The sequence below is a fragment of the Emydura macquarii genome, unplaced genomic scaffold (genome assembly GCF_026122565.2).
Source record: "Emydura macquarii macquarii isolate MOO-44397 ecotype Brisbane River unplaced genomic scaffold, CSIRO-AGI_Emac_v2 contig_450, whole genome shotgun sequence".
Taxonomy (NCBI): Eukaryota; Metazoa; Chordata; order Testudines; family Chelidae; genus Emydura; species Emydura macquarii.
Window position 1 is genome coordinate 4,295,039 of NW_027130587.1, and position 13,928 is coordinate 4,308,966.

At 41.3% G+C, this 13,928-nt stretch overlaps 1 protein-coding gene across 1 annotated transcript in view; it reads right to left on the reverse strand.

The window, feature by feature from the left end:
* Positions 1–1,344: 1,344 nt before the first annotated feature.
* Positions 1,345–13,928, reverse strand: part of YWHAG (tyrosine 3-monooxygenase/tryptophan 5-monooxygenase activation protein gamma) — a 30,231-nt gene continuing 17,647 nt past the window's right edge. Inside the window, exon 2 of the mRNA XM_067537809.1 lies at positions 1,345–4,787. Coding sequence (XP_067393910.1) covers positions 4,131–4,787 — 657 coding nt within the window. The 3' untranslated portion in view covers positions 1,345–4,130. The remainder of the gene's footprint in view (positions 4,788–13,928) is intronic.

Sequence of the window (13,928 nt, forward strand, 5' to 3'; positions counted from 1 at the left end):
GATGGGAGCCACAGGGGCAAACAAAGCCATTTCTACACTACAGACCCTATGCCAGCATAGCCCTCTCGTGTTGCTGCAGCATAGATTGAGAGGGATTTTTTGCCACCATATAATCACCACCTCCCCGAACAAGGTTAGCTATGCAAAGAGATGCACTCTGCTGGGGGCTTAATTGCAGCTACACTGGGGGTTTTGCCAGCAGAGCTGTGTCATCTGGGTGGTGTGACTTTTCCCATACTCCTACCCCAAATAGCTATGCTGGCAAAACTCAGACCAGGCCTGAGACACCCGGAATACCTACAGCCTTCCCCAATCTCCATCAATTATTGGCCTGGGGCAAGCAAAAACAGATTGCCAGTGAAGCTAGACAGTCCTCGCACACCATTAGCAGGTTTCTAACCCAATTGTTGAAGCAATTTCTTCCCCCATGAATAACGTTACACCCCCAATCCTGGCCTTGTGCGTGGTCAAACTGTGAATCAAGGGGTTGGTGCTTAAGTCACCATGTAAACAGATGGCTCTATACAAACAGTTGTAGTCAGCTAAGATTCTGAAAACAGGCCAATTCATTGCACTTTGGCTCTGGCCTACATAGAAGTGGCATGGCACTCTTCTACACCGAAGTTGTCAACTGAAGTGATCCTACATAGGATAGCGGAAGCCCATTTAGAAACCAAATTTCAAGGTGTGTACTCTTCCAAATGTATTCTGCCAAGTTCAGCTAGCATGTTAAGGTGGGTATTCTAGCGCTCTTTTTAAATACTCCCTTGCTTGCTGTTTGAGGCTACTCAACTATTTACAGACCTTAAAACAGTCAGGCCAATGTTCATTTTAGTGAGGACTAATTTGTGAAGCTCAGATGAAGTAGGCTGAAAGCATGAAGTGTTAGTCCAAGGAGGTGTCCTGAGAAACTATTGATTTGATAGAAGCAACTTATCACAACAGCGAATATATTACTATTCCACACAGCACATTAGAAACTGGAAGCCATCAGACCATTGTCAGAAGGTTCAATGGCCAAAATGAGAAGAAATACCAAGTTCCCCAGTAGAGACAATCAGAGCGAGGTATTATCTTTTCTTGGACCAAGTTCTGTTGCACAGAGCTGAGTAAGCATGAACGCTTGTCTCTTTCACCAACAGAAATTGGTTCAAGAAAAGCTGCTGACTCACCCACTTTTTCTCTAATATCCTGGGACCAAGAGGGCTACAGCAACACTGCACACAAGCTCCCCAGTACACTGTTTAAAAAATCAACTGGGCAATGAAGTTTTCCCCTCCCTGCACAGCCAAAGAACAAAATAAATTCAAACACATAATGCAATACAATTAAGTAGCACTGACATCAGATCTGTAAGTTTATTTGCTCAATGTACGACGGCTACATAATGACTCACATTCATGATATTCCATCACTGAGGAAAACTGCTAAGAATGGTCCATGAGTGAAATAATTCCTTACAGAAACACGGAGTTGGAAAAATAATCACTGATTAGACCTTAAAAATAGTTCACTGCATAACATGACAAAAAGCACAAACAAAGGCTCATTCAAAGAACATAGTAATTGTTCTCCTACACTGTAATAGTTATAATTTCACCATGACATACACCAGACATTAAGATTAAGCTAACACTGGTGTTTCTTTTGCTTTTCTTTTTTTTTTTAAAAAACAAAATCATATATAATTGCATGTCACTATAGCAACATCCATAACAGATCAGTTTGTTACGATCACTATTTGGTAGAGCAAACTTTACCCCCAAAAGAAAAAAAAATAAATTAAAAAACTTTAAAAAATTTTTGAAGACTAGTTTGTCATAGGAATACATAACATCTACAGTATAAGTTAATAAATTTCAAGCTACTGTATAGAAATACAACACTAGCATGCACAATATTGTATCAATAGAGTAATGGAGCAGTAATCATTTCACTGGAGAGACAGTATCATAGGCAAGTGCATTTCTTAAAAAAAAGAAACCATTCAAGCTGCTTAAAAATCAAGTCCCCGTCCCCACTCCATTGTTTAGCCCTCTTGTGTGATCTTTCCTGCATAATTTTCTAAAGCAGCAACAGCAAAAGCTGAAATAAAAAATAGGTTTTGTAATTCCAGTAAATCACTTCCAAATTATACAGCTAGGGACAACACTGCTCACTGGACATCAAGTTAAATTAAATAAAGTTAAGAAGCCTAAATAAATCTTCCAGTCCACGGCATTGACTGTAGGTTTCTGTCAGTTACCTAAGCTGCAAGCCTCTTCCTATTGATCTTTCCAGTAGGGTTCGTTAATCAGGCTATTTCATTTGAAGTTTACAGAGGTGGGCTTCATTTGAAGTCACTCAGTGCAAACTTTGTGATGTTGCATACAGTACACTCATTTAAAATATATGTGCACATGGTCATTTCTAGTAAGCCTATCTTTGCATGATTTCCATTGTAAATTCCATTAGAAAGCTTTGCCAATATAGCTGCAAAGTCACTCTTGGTTATAAACTTTAGCTACATTTCTGGTCATTCCCCTTAACTCACTTTAAGGATGACTCGTTAACTTTACCATCACATCAAGGAAAAAAGCTCTTGAAGTCCAATAGAGCCTGACTCTGTATCCAACTGTACAACAAACCTGATTGTACTGCATATGCAACACCAAGATGCTCTGTTTACAGACTGACTACCAAATGGGACAATGAAAGTCTGTTTAAATATTGACATTCATGAGTGCAGTTTCCTTCTACTGCGTAGTTTTAGTTAAAAATCTACGAAGTTCAGCAATCTGCAAAATCAGGAGGATATGGCAGTGAACTTCCAACAATCGTGTACAAAAAAATCTTCACTCAGATGGGGGTAAATATTACCTGGTAAGCTTTATTTTCTCCTAGCCAAATAAAAGAGACCTGGAAAAAGGGTATTTTAGAAGAGAACTAAGTTACAGGGTTCTCGAGATTTGATAGAAATGTTGATGGTTGTAGCTCTTCCTTTGTGGATTTCTCTACCAAATGAGTTTCTAAGCTCCTGAAGTTTCACTCATTACACCACAAGCTTCCCCAGGAGAATGAACACCCAGCTTTCATGAAGACAAAACAAGCCATCTGGGTGTTACAGTGATCTGCTGACAAACCTTATGGCACAGTGTGAGAAAGTCAGGGAAAAGTGAAATGGCAGTGTAATCCCTGAGGAAGGAGCTGTGGCACCTTAAATCAGGATGGTCTTTGTAATACCAAACAGTACATGACATACAGACCTGAATTCTTTTTATTTAGTGGCGTTTTAGTTGAACATTTCCCCCCTTTCTAATTAAGTTCTTAATCCTTTTGCTGTGGACTCAGTTTAAACAGCCGCTTGCCAAGCATCTGTTAAATTGTTTATCAAACTAGAGCAGCTTTGATGTTCCTCAGGCAGTCTTCTGGCCTTGGGAGAGAAAGGATAGCCAAGCCAGTCCACAGGCTAGGACTGGATAAGGATGGCAAGCCAAGAGAGTTAGCAAAAGAAAGTATACAATCAATGGCTTGATGTCACATATGGCTGTCATGTAGAAATACTGTAAACCATAATTTAGTGTTAATACTGTTAGCTACCTTTACAAACATCTTAACAAAAAGTTAAATGGCCTAAATCCTGGGGCTTTAGAAGCCCCAAACTGTAAATCTTTTCAGTTGGGGATTGTAAACTATGCCATGACAGGCACAGCACACCCCGGGGATGCCCAGCTACATGGTAAACATACGGCACTTGAACTGAGGAGACATATGCACATAAACCTTACTGGAACCACAGAACTTAATTTTTAAAAGTGAGGGCTGTTCCATTCAAGTTATTTCATCTTAAAACCCTTTTATGTCTAGCAATAAAGTTAAATTAAAGACAGCTCCACTTGTATTAATAATCTACAGAACAGTCCATATGCCAGCGTGAGGCTGCCATTCCATACCAGCACAGCCAGCCAGACTTTCCACTAGTGGTGTTTTGGCAAAGATGTCAAAGAGGCAATCAAAGACAGGTCATGGGGGCCTCCCTGGGAAGGTCACCCCTCCCTTCCCCTCCCCCACCCGACTCCCCCCACTTGTGGGAAAAAAATAAAGACTGCAGTAGTAGCATCAGCGTGCGGCTGCCAGTCCATTTGGGGGGTCTAATTGTTGCCTTCGCCACCATCGTCATCTTGCTGATCGCTTGTCCAGAGTGTTAGGTTGTCACGAAGGAGCTGCATGATGAGCGTTGAGTCTTTGTAGGAGTCCTCGTTGAGGGTGTCCAGCTCAGCAATGGCATCATCAAAAGCCGTCTTGGCCAGGTGACACGCCTGCTCAGGGGCATTCTGGATCTCATAGTAGAAAACGGAGTAGTTAAGTGCCAGACCCAGCCTAATGGGATGAGTTGGCTGCATGTGCTCCTTGCTGATCTCATGAGCTTCGCTATAGGCTTTCTCCGAAGACTCCACCACAGTTGCCCTCTTCTCTCCTGTGGCCACCTCAGCCAGGTAACGATAATAGTCCCCTTTCATCTTCAGGTAAAAGACCTTACTCTCGTACTGTGTTTCGCTGCAGTTCTTGATCAGATAGTTGTCTAGCAGGCTCAGCACATCCTGGCATACAGCTTCCAATTCCTTCTCTATTTTCTCACGGTAGGCCCGTACCATTTCTATCTTCTTTTCATTACCATCAGCAGATGTCTTCTGCTCAATGCTACTAATTACTCGCCAGGAAGAGCGTCGCGCCCCCACTACATTCTTATAGGCTACAGACAACAGGTTTCTTTCTTCATTGGACAGCGGCTCGTTCAGCTCTGTGACCTGCATTGAAAGGGAAGAGAAAGAAAAGAGGTTGGATTAAATTATATTGTACCCTTTGCCATTTTTCATCTCCACCTTACACGTTCTCACCTACCACCAGAGGAGCGACCTGAACAAGGTGCTAGTTGATAAGATGTCAAAAGTAAAATGAATTGCAATTAGATATCCCATCACACAGATAGAGCAAGGTTTTAAGAGGAAAAAAAATTGCAAATTCTGCAAGCTTTCAAACATAGCTGGGAAGCAATTTGTTATGTACTATCAACCCGGACACTGGAGGCCATGCAGCTTTACCCAAAACCTATGTAACCACTTGTCTAGCATCGTTTTTCCAGTTATGAAAAGATGGTGCCTAAGTTATGCCTTGATAGACACCTACAGAGTGGATGCCAGGTCCCAATAAGAAGCAGAAGAGGTGAGAGTGAGTGCCATAGCAAAATGTGAAGAGATGCTTGTACTCCCAGGACAGTGAGTAAATTAGCTGAATGAGATGAATTAAAGCTACAAAATAGCTTAATGAACATTTAGTTTTGCAGTCTTCTGAGAGGGTGGTTCTTTTCTTCTTCTTTTGAGATGCCTAGAGACTTCAGTAAACTGGGTCTAGACAGATTACATCAAGACATCTATTAAGTCTTTTTGATCTTTGTGACCAGTTAAAAGCTCACGTGGTAGCAGTATGCTATCTACCTCCCACACAGGAGATAGTCTTCACTGGTTTTAAGGAGAGTTTAGGTGTACAGTCCTCCTCATATCAAGATACATAAGTCACCGGAAGATTAAATGCCATGGCCATGGGATGGCTTAGGGGGATAGTAAAGAAGCGTGGAACTATTTTGCTACTAGACAGCCAGTTTACATCCAGCCAAAATTATAATCTTCAATCATTTAGCAAATCAATTTTATGACTGATAAGTGTCGTATCTGAGCTCGACGCCTCAATCCAGTTCCCAATGGAAGAGTGCCCACATCACCAAATTTATTGCATTGGTACTAGTTACCACCCTTGAGAATTTCAGCAGCGAAGCAAATGGTTGAATGGGTACAGAAACTACCTCTTACTTACAGGAACACATCCAAGCCAAGCCAAGGATGTTCATGCTGCAGTTGCCTGTGCTGTCTGTTCTGTTGAACAGTCTCCATGGCTGCAGGTTTGGCACCTTTCACGAGTACTAATTTACTAAGCTAGCAAACATAACTGCTTTGGGCAGCTGTGGCAGTTAGCCTGATCCACACAGTAGTTCTCACCACAGCTAGTCAATAGGCACCCATATTTCAATCTATGCTACTTGAAGCAGTTGCTGGCAGATGGGAAGAATGAACGTGACTTAATGCCGTGAAGTCAAGATCACGTGAGCCCAGTCACAACCGTACTGGATCAAGGGAGATATGATGTTCTATTTTAGCAAACAAAGCAGCACTTCATTCTTACTGAATCAATATGCCCTTAGCAAAAGTATCAAAAGCTAGTATCTGGACTAAGATGACAAAGCAAGTTGATATCAAAAGTGAAAAAAGCACTGACATTTTTCTTCAAGTAGTTCCACACCCAACAAGCAAATCCTCTCTCAATAGTCTGTTTTGGATAAAGCTGTAAGGGTACTAGAGCCAGTCGGATTAGTATATTTCTCTAGACTTGCATTTTATCAGCAAATAGCTCGCCTTAGCACTTTTAGGGGCAGTGGTCTCACCACAGTGAAGAGGAGACTTGCTTTCCATTATAGATCACATTCTGCACCCCCTTCCCTCCCCGAGTCTATGTGTGTTTTTTTTTTTTTTTTTTTTTTTTTTTAAAAGAAAAAAGTTATTCCCACTCCTTATTTTGCACTTGTGGTTGGATTTGCCCCAGAGCTTGAGGCTGTTCAAACAAGTAAGTTTCCACATATGGGACTAAAATATATAGGTGTTTTGAAAGTTAACACTTTCGATGCTTCTCAAAGAGTTTGTCCTAAAACTTAGTGAGACTTCTTGAAAGATTTTGGCGAGATCAAGATCTTGCCAAAACAGTTACGATGCAGATCACAAAAAAGCCCACGACAAAGCATTTTTGATCCATCGGATCCATCTGTAAATGGATGTCCAGAGAAGATTAGATGATTCAAGAGTCTGGACATCTTTAGATAATGCTGCAAAACCATCTGACAAAACCTTCCCAAGACTCAACCTCTCCAAATCCCTCCTTCCCCCTCCCCCCCAAACCCTTGAAATGAATAGCACAGCACAAACAATCCAACCAACCAGACCAGAGATAACCCCGCCCTAAGAAGAGATTTTGCATCCTGAAAAAGCCAAAACCTCCATGAAGTCTACTGCTAATAATTTTATGATGACAGGTGGCCGCATAAAACCGAGAGCAGCCCAGCACTGGTATGGAAGAGTCCCATTTTGGAAGTTGCTGGTGAAGTGGAACGTCCGTGATCCATCAAGTCTGGCTGGTTTTGAAGAGTTCCCAAGTGACTAGAACACCAAATTTCCATTTTAAGTGAGTGTCAGCACCGCAGCTAGGAGGCTGCTTCCCAGCACAGGCAGACATGCACTAGCTCTGCTCGAGCCAGAATACTTAAATAGCAGTGTGGCCACTGTAGCATGGGGAGCCCCCTAAGTACGTACCCAGGGAGTCGGGCAGCGCTGTAGTCTGGCGGCTAGCCGGAGCTCCCACAGCCACACTGCTATTTTTAGCATGCTCGCTCAAGCAGAGCGAGCATGTATCTGTCTGCCATGTTGAGAAGCACTCTCCCTGTGTAAATGGCCCTCTACTAGGCTGAGAAAGCCAACTGCATATTCCAAGTGACACAAAGGTTTACTGGTGCCTTTCCTAACAAATTGGAGCAGGACAAGTCAGCCTGCTCCCTCCAAGCGGTGCTCTGGTTGGGTATACACTGCTAGTCTACCTCTGCTAGAAGAGAAAAAGACCCCTAGTCTGAAAAAGAATTTTTTTAAAATTAAGTTATTTTTGGTCAGTCTCTTGCCTTGGGTTTGCTTTCTGACACTTTAGTTAGCAGAAACATTTGTGAAAAGAATTTCAAGTCACCTGCACAAGTATCTGCAGAAAGTGTGCATACACCTACACAGTAATTAGACCCAAAGCATCTGCACACTTGGCAGAACATACACTATGTAAACTGAGACCCAAAGAACTTGCATACAGAATACCTGTAAGGCTCTACAACAGTGGTTCTCAGCCCACAGGCTGCGTGCGGCCCGATCACACATTGACAACCCATGACAGGCCCATGTCACAGCCTCAGGGCCATACAGGTGGTATATACATTGTGTGGCTGCGATTCACATAAGAGAGCTGCATCTGCAGCCCACCATGGTAAATACGTTGAGAACCACTGCTCTACAAGCTAGGAAGGTAAAAACTGAGTACTAATTTGGAATAATGCATGGGGAGCAGCGAGGGTATCTGCTAGCAGGGAGAGGCTAGGTACTGACTAATTAATTCATGAATTAGTCACTGTGCCTCCCACCCCTCACTCAATCCACCAGGAGTTAGAGCCCCTAGCTACCTGCTCTAACACCCACTCTCCCACTTCCCAACAGGGCACCAACACCAGTGAAGCCCCCTCATTACGAATGACAGTGAGCAGACACCAGCCCAAGGCAAATCTGAATGACTACAGCCTCGTGGTTAAGGCATTCATCTAGGATGTGGGAATCCCAAATTTAAGTCCCTACTCCACTCACTATTTATATAAGAGGGACTGGCTTCAACAGGAGAGTGACAGATCTGTCCCAGAGTACCCCCAACCCAGTGACAGGGCAGTCTTCTGTGACATGGGAGACCCAAGGTCAAATCTCTTCTCCACATAATGGAGAGAGGAACTGAACCCAGGCTCCTCTCATCTAATGCTCTAGCCACTGAACTAAAGATGGTTTAAGGGAGGCTGCATCCTCAGTCACCTGTTTCAGGCTGAGCACCACATATTTTGTTTACCCCAAAGTAGATTTTCAATTTGCTGGAACCTGTGTGCATGTGCATAATTTTTGCATTTGGCTTGATTTTCTAGTTTTATTTTATAACCAATGTGCTGTTATGTGGTTCATACGCCTTTAAATGAAAGATGTACTCTCAGCCTTACCACTGTGTATTGCTTTAAGGGCCACATTGCTGGTGTGCTACAATAACTTATTTGAAGAGAAAGTCTCACACCTAAAAGAGACTTCTAGTAGGAAGTACTTACTTGCCTGCTCCATTAATGTTCACTTACAACAGCGAAATACTGTATTTTTCTTTATTACAGGATTCCGTGTGAAGTGATGTGATTTTCTGGGACATTTCATTTGTCACAGAACATTTAAAACCAAGAAGAGTGAACACTAGAATTTTAAAATAAACTGCACTGCTGCACACTGAGCATAGTGCTTAGAGAAATTCCCACATTAACTCTATATACAAGTTGTGACAGGCATTTTAAAAGAAGGTTTCAGTTGATTCCACCAGGCAAATTAATGTAGGTTGTCAGCATGTGTTTACTATAACTAAATCTATAATGCCTGAACTGTGTTGCATTCAATTTGTGACCCTTAAACACTTACAGAATAAACATATTATTGATTAAAAAAATAAATAAATCAGTTAAGTGGCAAAAGTGGCCATTCTCAGCTTACCAGGAAACTGCTTCAAACCATAAAAGATGGCAGGCAAAGATTTATTTTGTAGGCAGATGTACCAAACTTGAGTCTTATTACACTGATTTTTCTGTAATACGAGTTTCCATCAGAAGTCAAGATCTGAACAATAAAGTTTGCAAAGGACAAAAATTGGGGGAGTGGTAAATAATTAGGAGGACAGGTCACTGATTCAGTGCTACTGGATTGTTTGGTAAACTGGGTGCCAGCAAATGCTGCATTTAATTAATATGACTAAATGTAAACATCTAGAAACAAAGAATGTAGACCACACTTACAGAATTGGGGAAGCTATTTGCAAATGTATTAAATATAAAGCAGATATCCAGGGGTTTGCAGGGCTCTAATTATCAGCTTTATTCTCCAGAATGCATATTGCTTGAACAACTGGTGGTGGAAGAAGAGGGCCCTATATTGACATATATAGAGTCTAATGTTCTCACGTTATCAGAGGTGAGAACCTTTAGCAAATGGTTCAAAGCTGAACTCATCTGGAGATACAGAAGCAAACTGTGAAACACTTAATTAGCAAGTTATAGTTTATAAAGAAACTTCATTGTGGAGATGGGGTGACATGGCAGAGAAGTTTTACCTGCTTTCTACATCACAAGTCATGTTCTGACTCAGCTCTAGTGCTGGGAGGCCTCTGGCAGGCTTGAGGGACCTGAAGTGTCACATTACAGTCACAAAAACGAGAGTTCTGTGGCACTTTAAAGACTAACAAATTTAATTTTTGTAGGCATAAGCTTTCTTGAGACTCAGCTCACTCCGTCAGATGCAGAGGTAGAATGTCACAGTCACAGGCGCAGATGTGAGGTGAAGCTCCCAACTGAGAGAGAGAGAGAGAGAGAGAGAGAGAAAACCTCAGCTTGCAGCCCTATGAGGTCAGCTTTCAGGTTCCCCAAGAGATTAAGTCCTTTTGGAACTACTCCATACTACTACTTAGTAACTTACATGAAACCAAGAAAGTGGTGCTCATGCATCACCCTGACTCCAACAGTGGCCAGTACCAGATGCTTTGAGGAAGTCACCCCGTGACAGTTATTGAACAATCTGCCCATAAGGGAAGTTTGTTTCTCACCATTGACAGTTTGAGGTGGTTAGCTTATGCATGAGGATTTGTCTCTTCGTTTTTTGAATCCTGCTAAGCTTCTCAACAATATCTTGTGGCAATGAGTTCCACAGTTAAGCATTATATAAAATGTGTTTTCAGTTTTACATTTGCTGACTATATCATTACATGCTTTCTTGTTCTTCTGTTATGAATAGAATCACCTTATAGATCTCTGCACCACTATTACATCTCTTCATTCATTTTCTTCAAACAAAACAATCCAAAACTTTTAAATCTTCCTATGGAAGTGCCTCCGCTCATTTTCAACTTCATTTTATATTAGTCAACTTTGATTTTAGGTTTCTGCTCTTGTGATTAATTTCTTGATTTTTTTTAAATCCCTTCCTAAACAATGAGCTTCCAATGGCTTTTTTCTGGGTAATAGTCCTTCCCTCAAGAATATTAACTTACTGCAGTTATTTTGTGGTTCAACTATAGTTACTCAAACGAAATTATGTGGTACTTAGGACCAAGTCGAAAATAGCCTCTCCTTGTGTGCGCGCCGTTCCAAGAAGCCATCATATATAGTATCAAGTGAACTGCTTCTAAACCTTGTCCCACTGTGACACAGGGCCAGTCTGAGACATGAAGTCATACATAAAATTATTGTACTTAGTTAGCTCTGATCTCCCTCAGCATTCACTGAATATCCTTCTCCTGGTTGGAGGGGTGATATTATAAGCCTTCTAAAGTGTTTCTAGTCTTATGACTTGAGATGTCTCCTTACAGATTCCACTGCATGGTCCTCCACTCAGTTTCATCTGATTGTTTTATGGAATTCTAGGTTTAACACTATTCCCACACCTCTACAACCTAACATGCTCTTCCTATAGTTTGTAGCCAGGAATGACAGTTCCCCACTGATCTGTCTTCCCACCATGTTTCACTAATGCTAGATCAAGATTCTCTTCTATTACATAGTGTTCTAGCTCCTTTTTTGCTTCTACGCTTCATGTCAATGTACAAAAAGTTCATCTATTTCCAATGTAAAAAAAGTGTTTAGGGTGGAACAGCTGAACCCAGCTTTCCACATGGAGCAATGAGTAGCTTTGCAGTATACTTAAAAACTCTTTCTCTGAGCAATAAGACATCAGGAATACAGACACGTTGCTAATGATGGCCAGTGATTTGGAAGATCTAAAAGGTTATTTTTTGGTGCTTATGAGGCAGCTTCATACACTCTTCACTATGGCCATTGGTAATTTAAAATCTATTTGTAATATCCCTGGGACTAGCAGCAAGTTTTTACAGTATTCTATTGGACTTTTCTTCTAGGTCTCCCAGCAACTAAGAGACACCCAATAATACAGGTGCAAACTGAAAGCATCCTCAAGTTCTCCTAATAAGAGACCCAAGTTTTTCATTTAGCATTATGAAATATTAACCTCTTAGTGTCAAGTTCAGAGTTCCATCTTTAGCACTTGATTTGAAGTTAGATCAGTTATTATAGCTTGGGGTTTTACCTCCTAAGTTTCCAAACTCCAGTCTGATGGAGTTCTAAAGACATATACCAATCTGAACTCTAGCCAGTTTCAAGACACTTGTTAAAAAGAGTTTCAGGTGCTGCATCTGCCCAAGGCCAAGTTCTACTTAAAAGTTTCTTTCCTGTTGCTGTATGAGACCTCTACATAAACAGGGGAAACTGACTATACAGAGTGCGACCAAGTGCCCCAAAATAAACTTAAAAGGCTGGAAGAACAATCTGTTTTCAGTATGCTTTATACTTTACGCACTTATAGTCCTCTTGATAGTCAATATTCCTGTCCGAGCAGAAGCAGCTTGTACATAGAGATAGATGTAGGTTCAGGCAGTAGCACAGCAGGTCAAGCTTTTGTTGCAGCTGAATGCAATGGGATCACATGGGTCAGCCCCAAGTATTGCCTGCAGACACCTCCTGCCCTATGCCTCCACCCCTCCCTGAGCAGCAAGCAGCCCTCTGATTTTTTTTTCCTTATAGCTGTGATGGAGTAGAGAAAAAGCTAGAAATGCCTTACTCCCATGTCTCCTCATCCCTATCACAAGCAGTCTCCAGCTAACTGTCCTGTTACCAAAAACTAAAAGAGGAATTATCTGTTCATTAGCTCATGCACTCAGATGTGGAGAGCTATCGGACTTGAAACAAGACAAGTTGGACATCACAGTATCAACAGACTGGAAGATTGTGCGTTCCTTACACATGTATATTTCAAATACATCTATTGAGCAGATTTGTGTTTTATCTTCCAACTATTTTTGTATCACCATGCCACCCCTTTCACAATCTTATACCAGGGAGTCTAAAAACTTTCCTTAGATAAGAACCTCAAGCCTGCTGATTTTTTCACATGACCTAGATCTTTGACTCTACCATCTTCAAATGACTGTCCACTTAACAATAAACATTGCTGATAGCTATAGGAGTTAAGTTGTCCTAAAGAGCTTTCATCCTTAAAAAAAACACCAAAACACTAGGTAGATCTATTTCTACCTGGTTCTGTAGTCTTACCTCCCTATCAATTACCTCCCTATCAATTAGTTTTCTCCTTAGACCAGTTGGGTCTAGTTCCTTCCTGCCAGCTGATGGAGACTAAATTAAATCTATACATATCATTCCCAGTACATAAAAGGGGCTTATCACTCAAATCTCTGCTGACTGTCTACAAAGAGTGGATTATCTGTCCCCCTTGTCTGCTAGCTGGAAAGGAAAAAAAGGGCTCAGTTATTCATTCCCAGATATTGCTATCATGCCTGGCTCAGCACGTTTACACTTGAGGCAACAGCAGCTCTAGAGCGCCTAGTCTCATTACAAGCCAAACCATTCTTCCATTTGAGCTTAGGTACAGTAAGGAACTATCCTGCATTGGCAGAGAACAGATTATTAGAATTAATTCCCTTGGAAACAGAACACCACGTTATGATTTCACTGCACTATCACCAAGAAGCAGAGCTTAAAAGAAAAATGTTTTCATATAAAAGGAATAAGATTTCAGAAGAGTACTGGGTAAGTGGGTTTTAGAGAGGGTTTCTTCATTTTTTGTCCTAGCATAAAGGAGTCCCTTTAACTGGACTCAAGTCCAAGTCTAAAGACAGCTTTTAATGTCCTCAAGTTTGTAGTGGCTCACACCATAGGGATATTTGAAATGGAGTTGGAAGCAGCAGCATTGTAGTTTGATTAGAATAATTTCTCCCTCATAATAAAAGTGGATGGAACCACCACTGGCTATTTCTACAAGGCCTTGAAACCTAGCAAATCATGATACAAAGCAAGAGCCGAATCACTGTAGTTTCTGGAGCAATTGCTGTAAAAAATGTGCTTTGAAATGTAACAAATAAATCTGGCCTTCTGACCACTTAAAATGAGACAAGGAGTGAAGACAAGCCAGATAAAAGCAGGACACAGCAGATTTAAGAGCTCT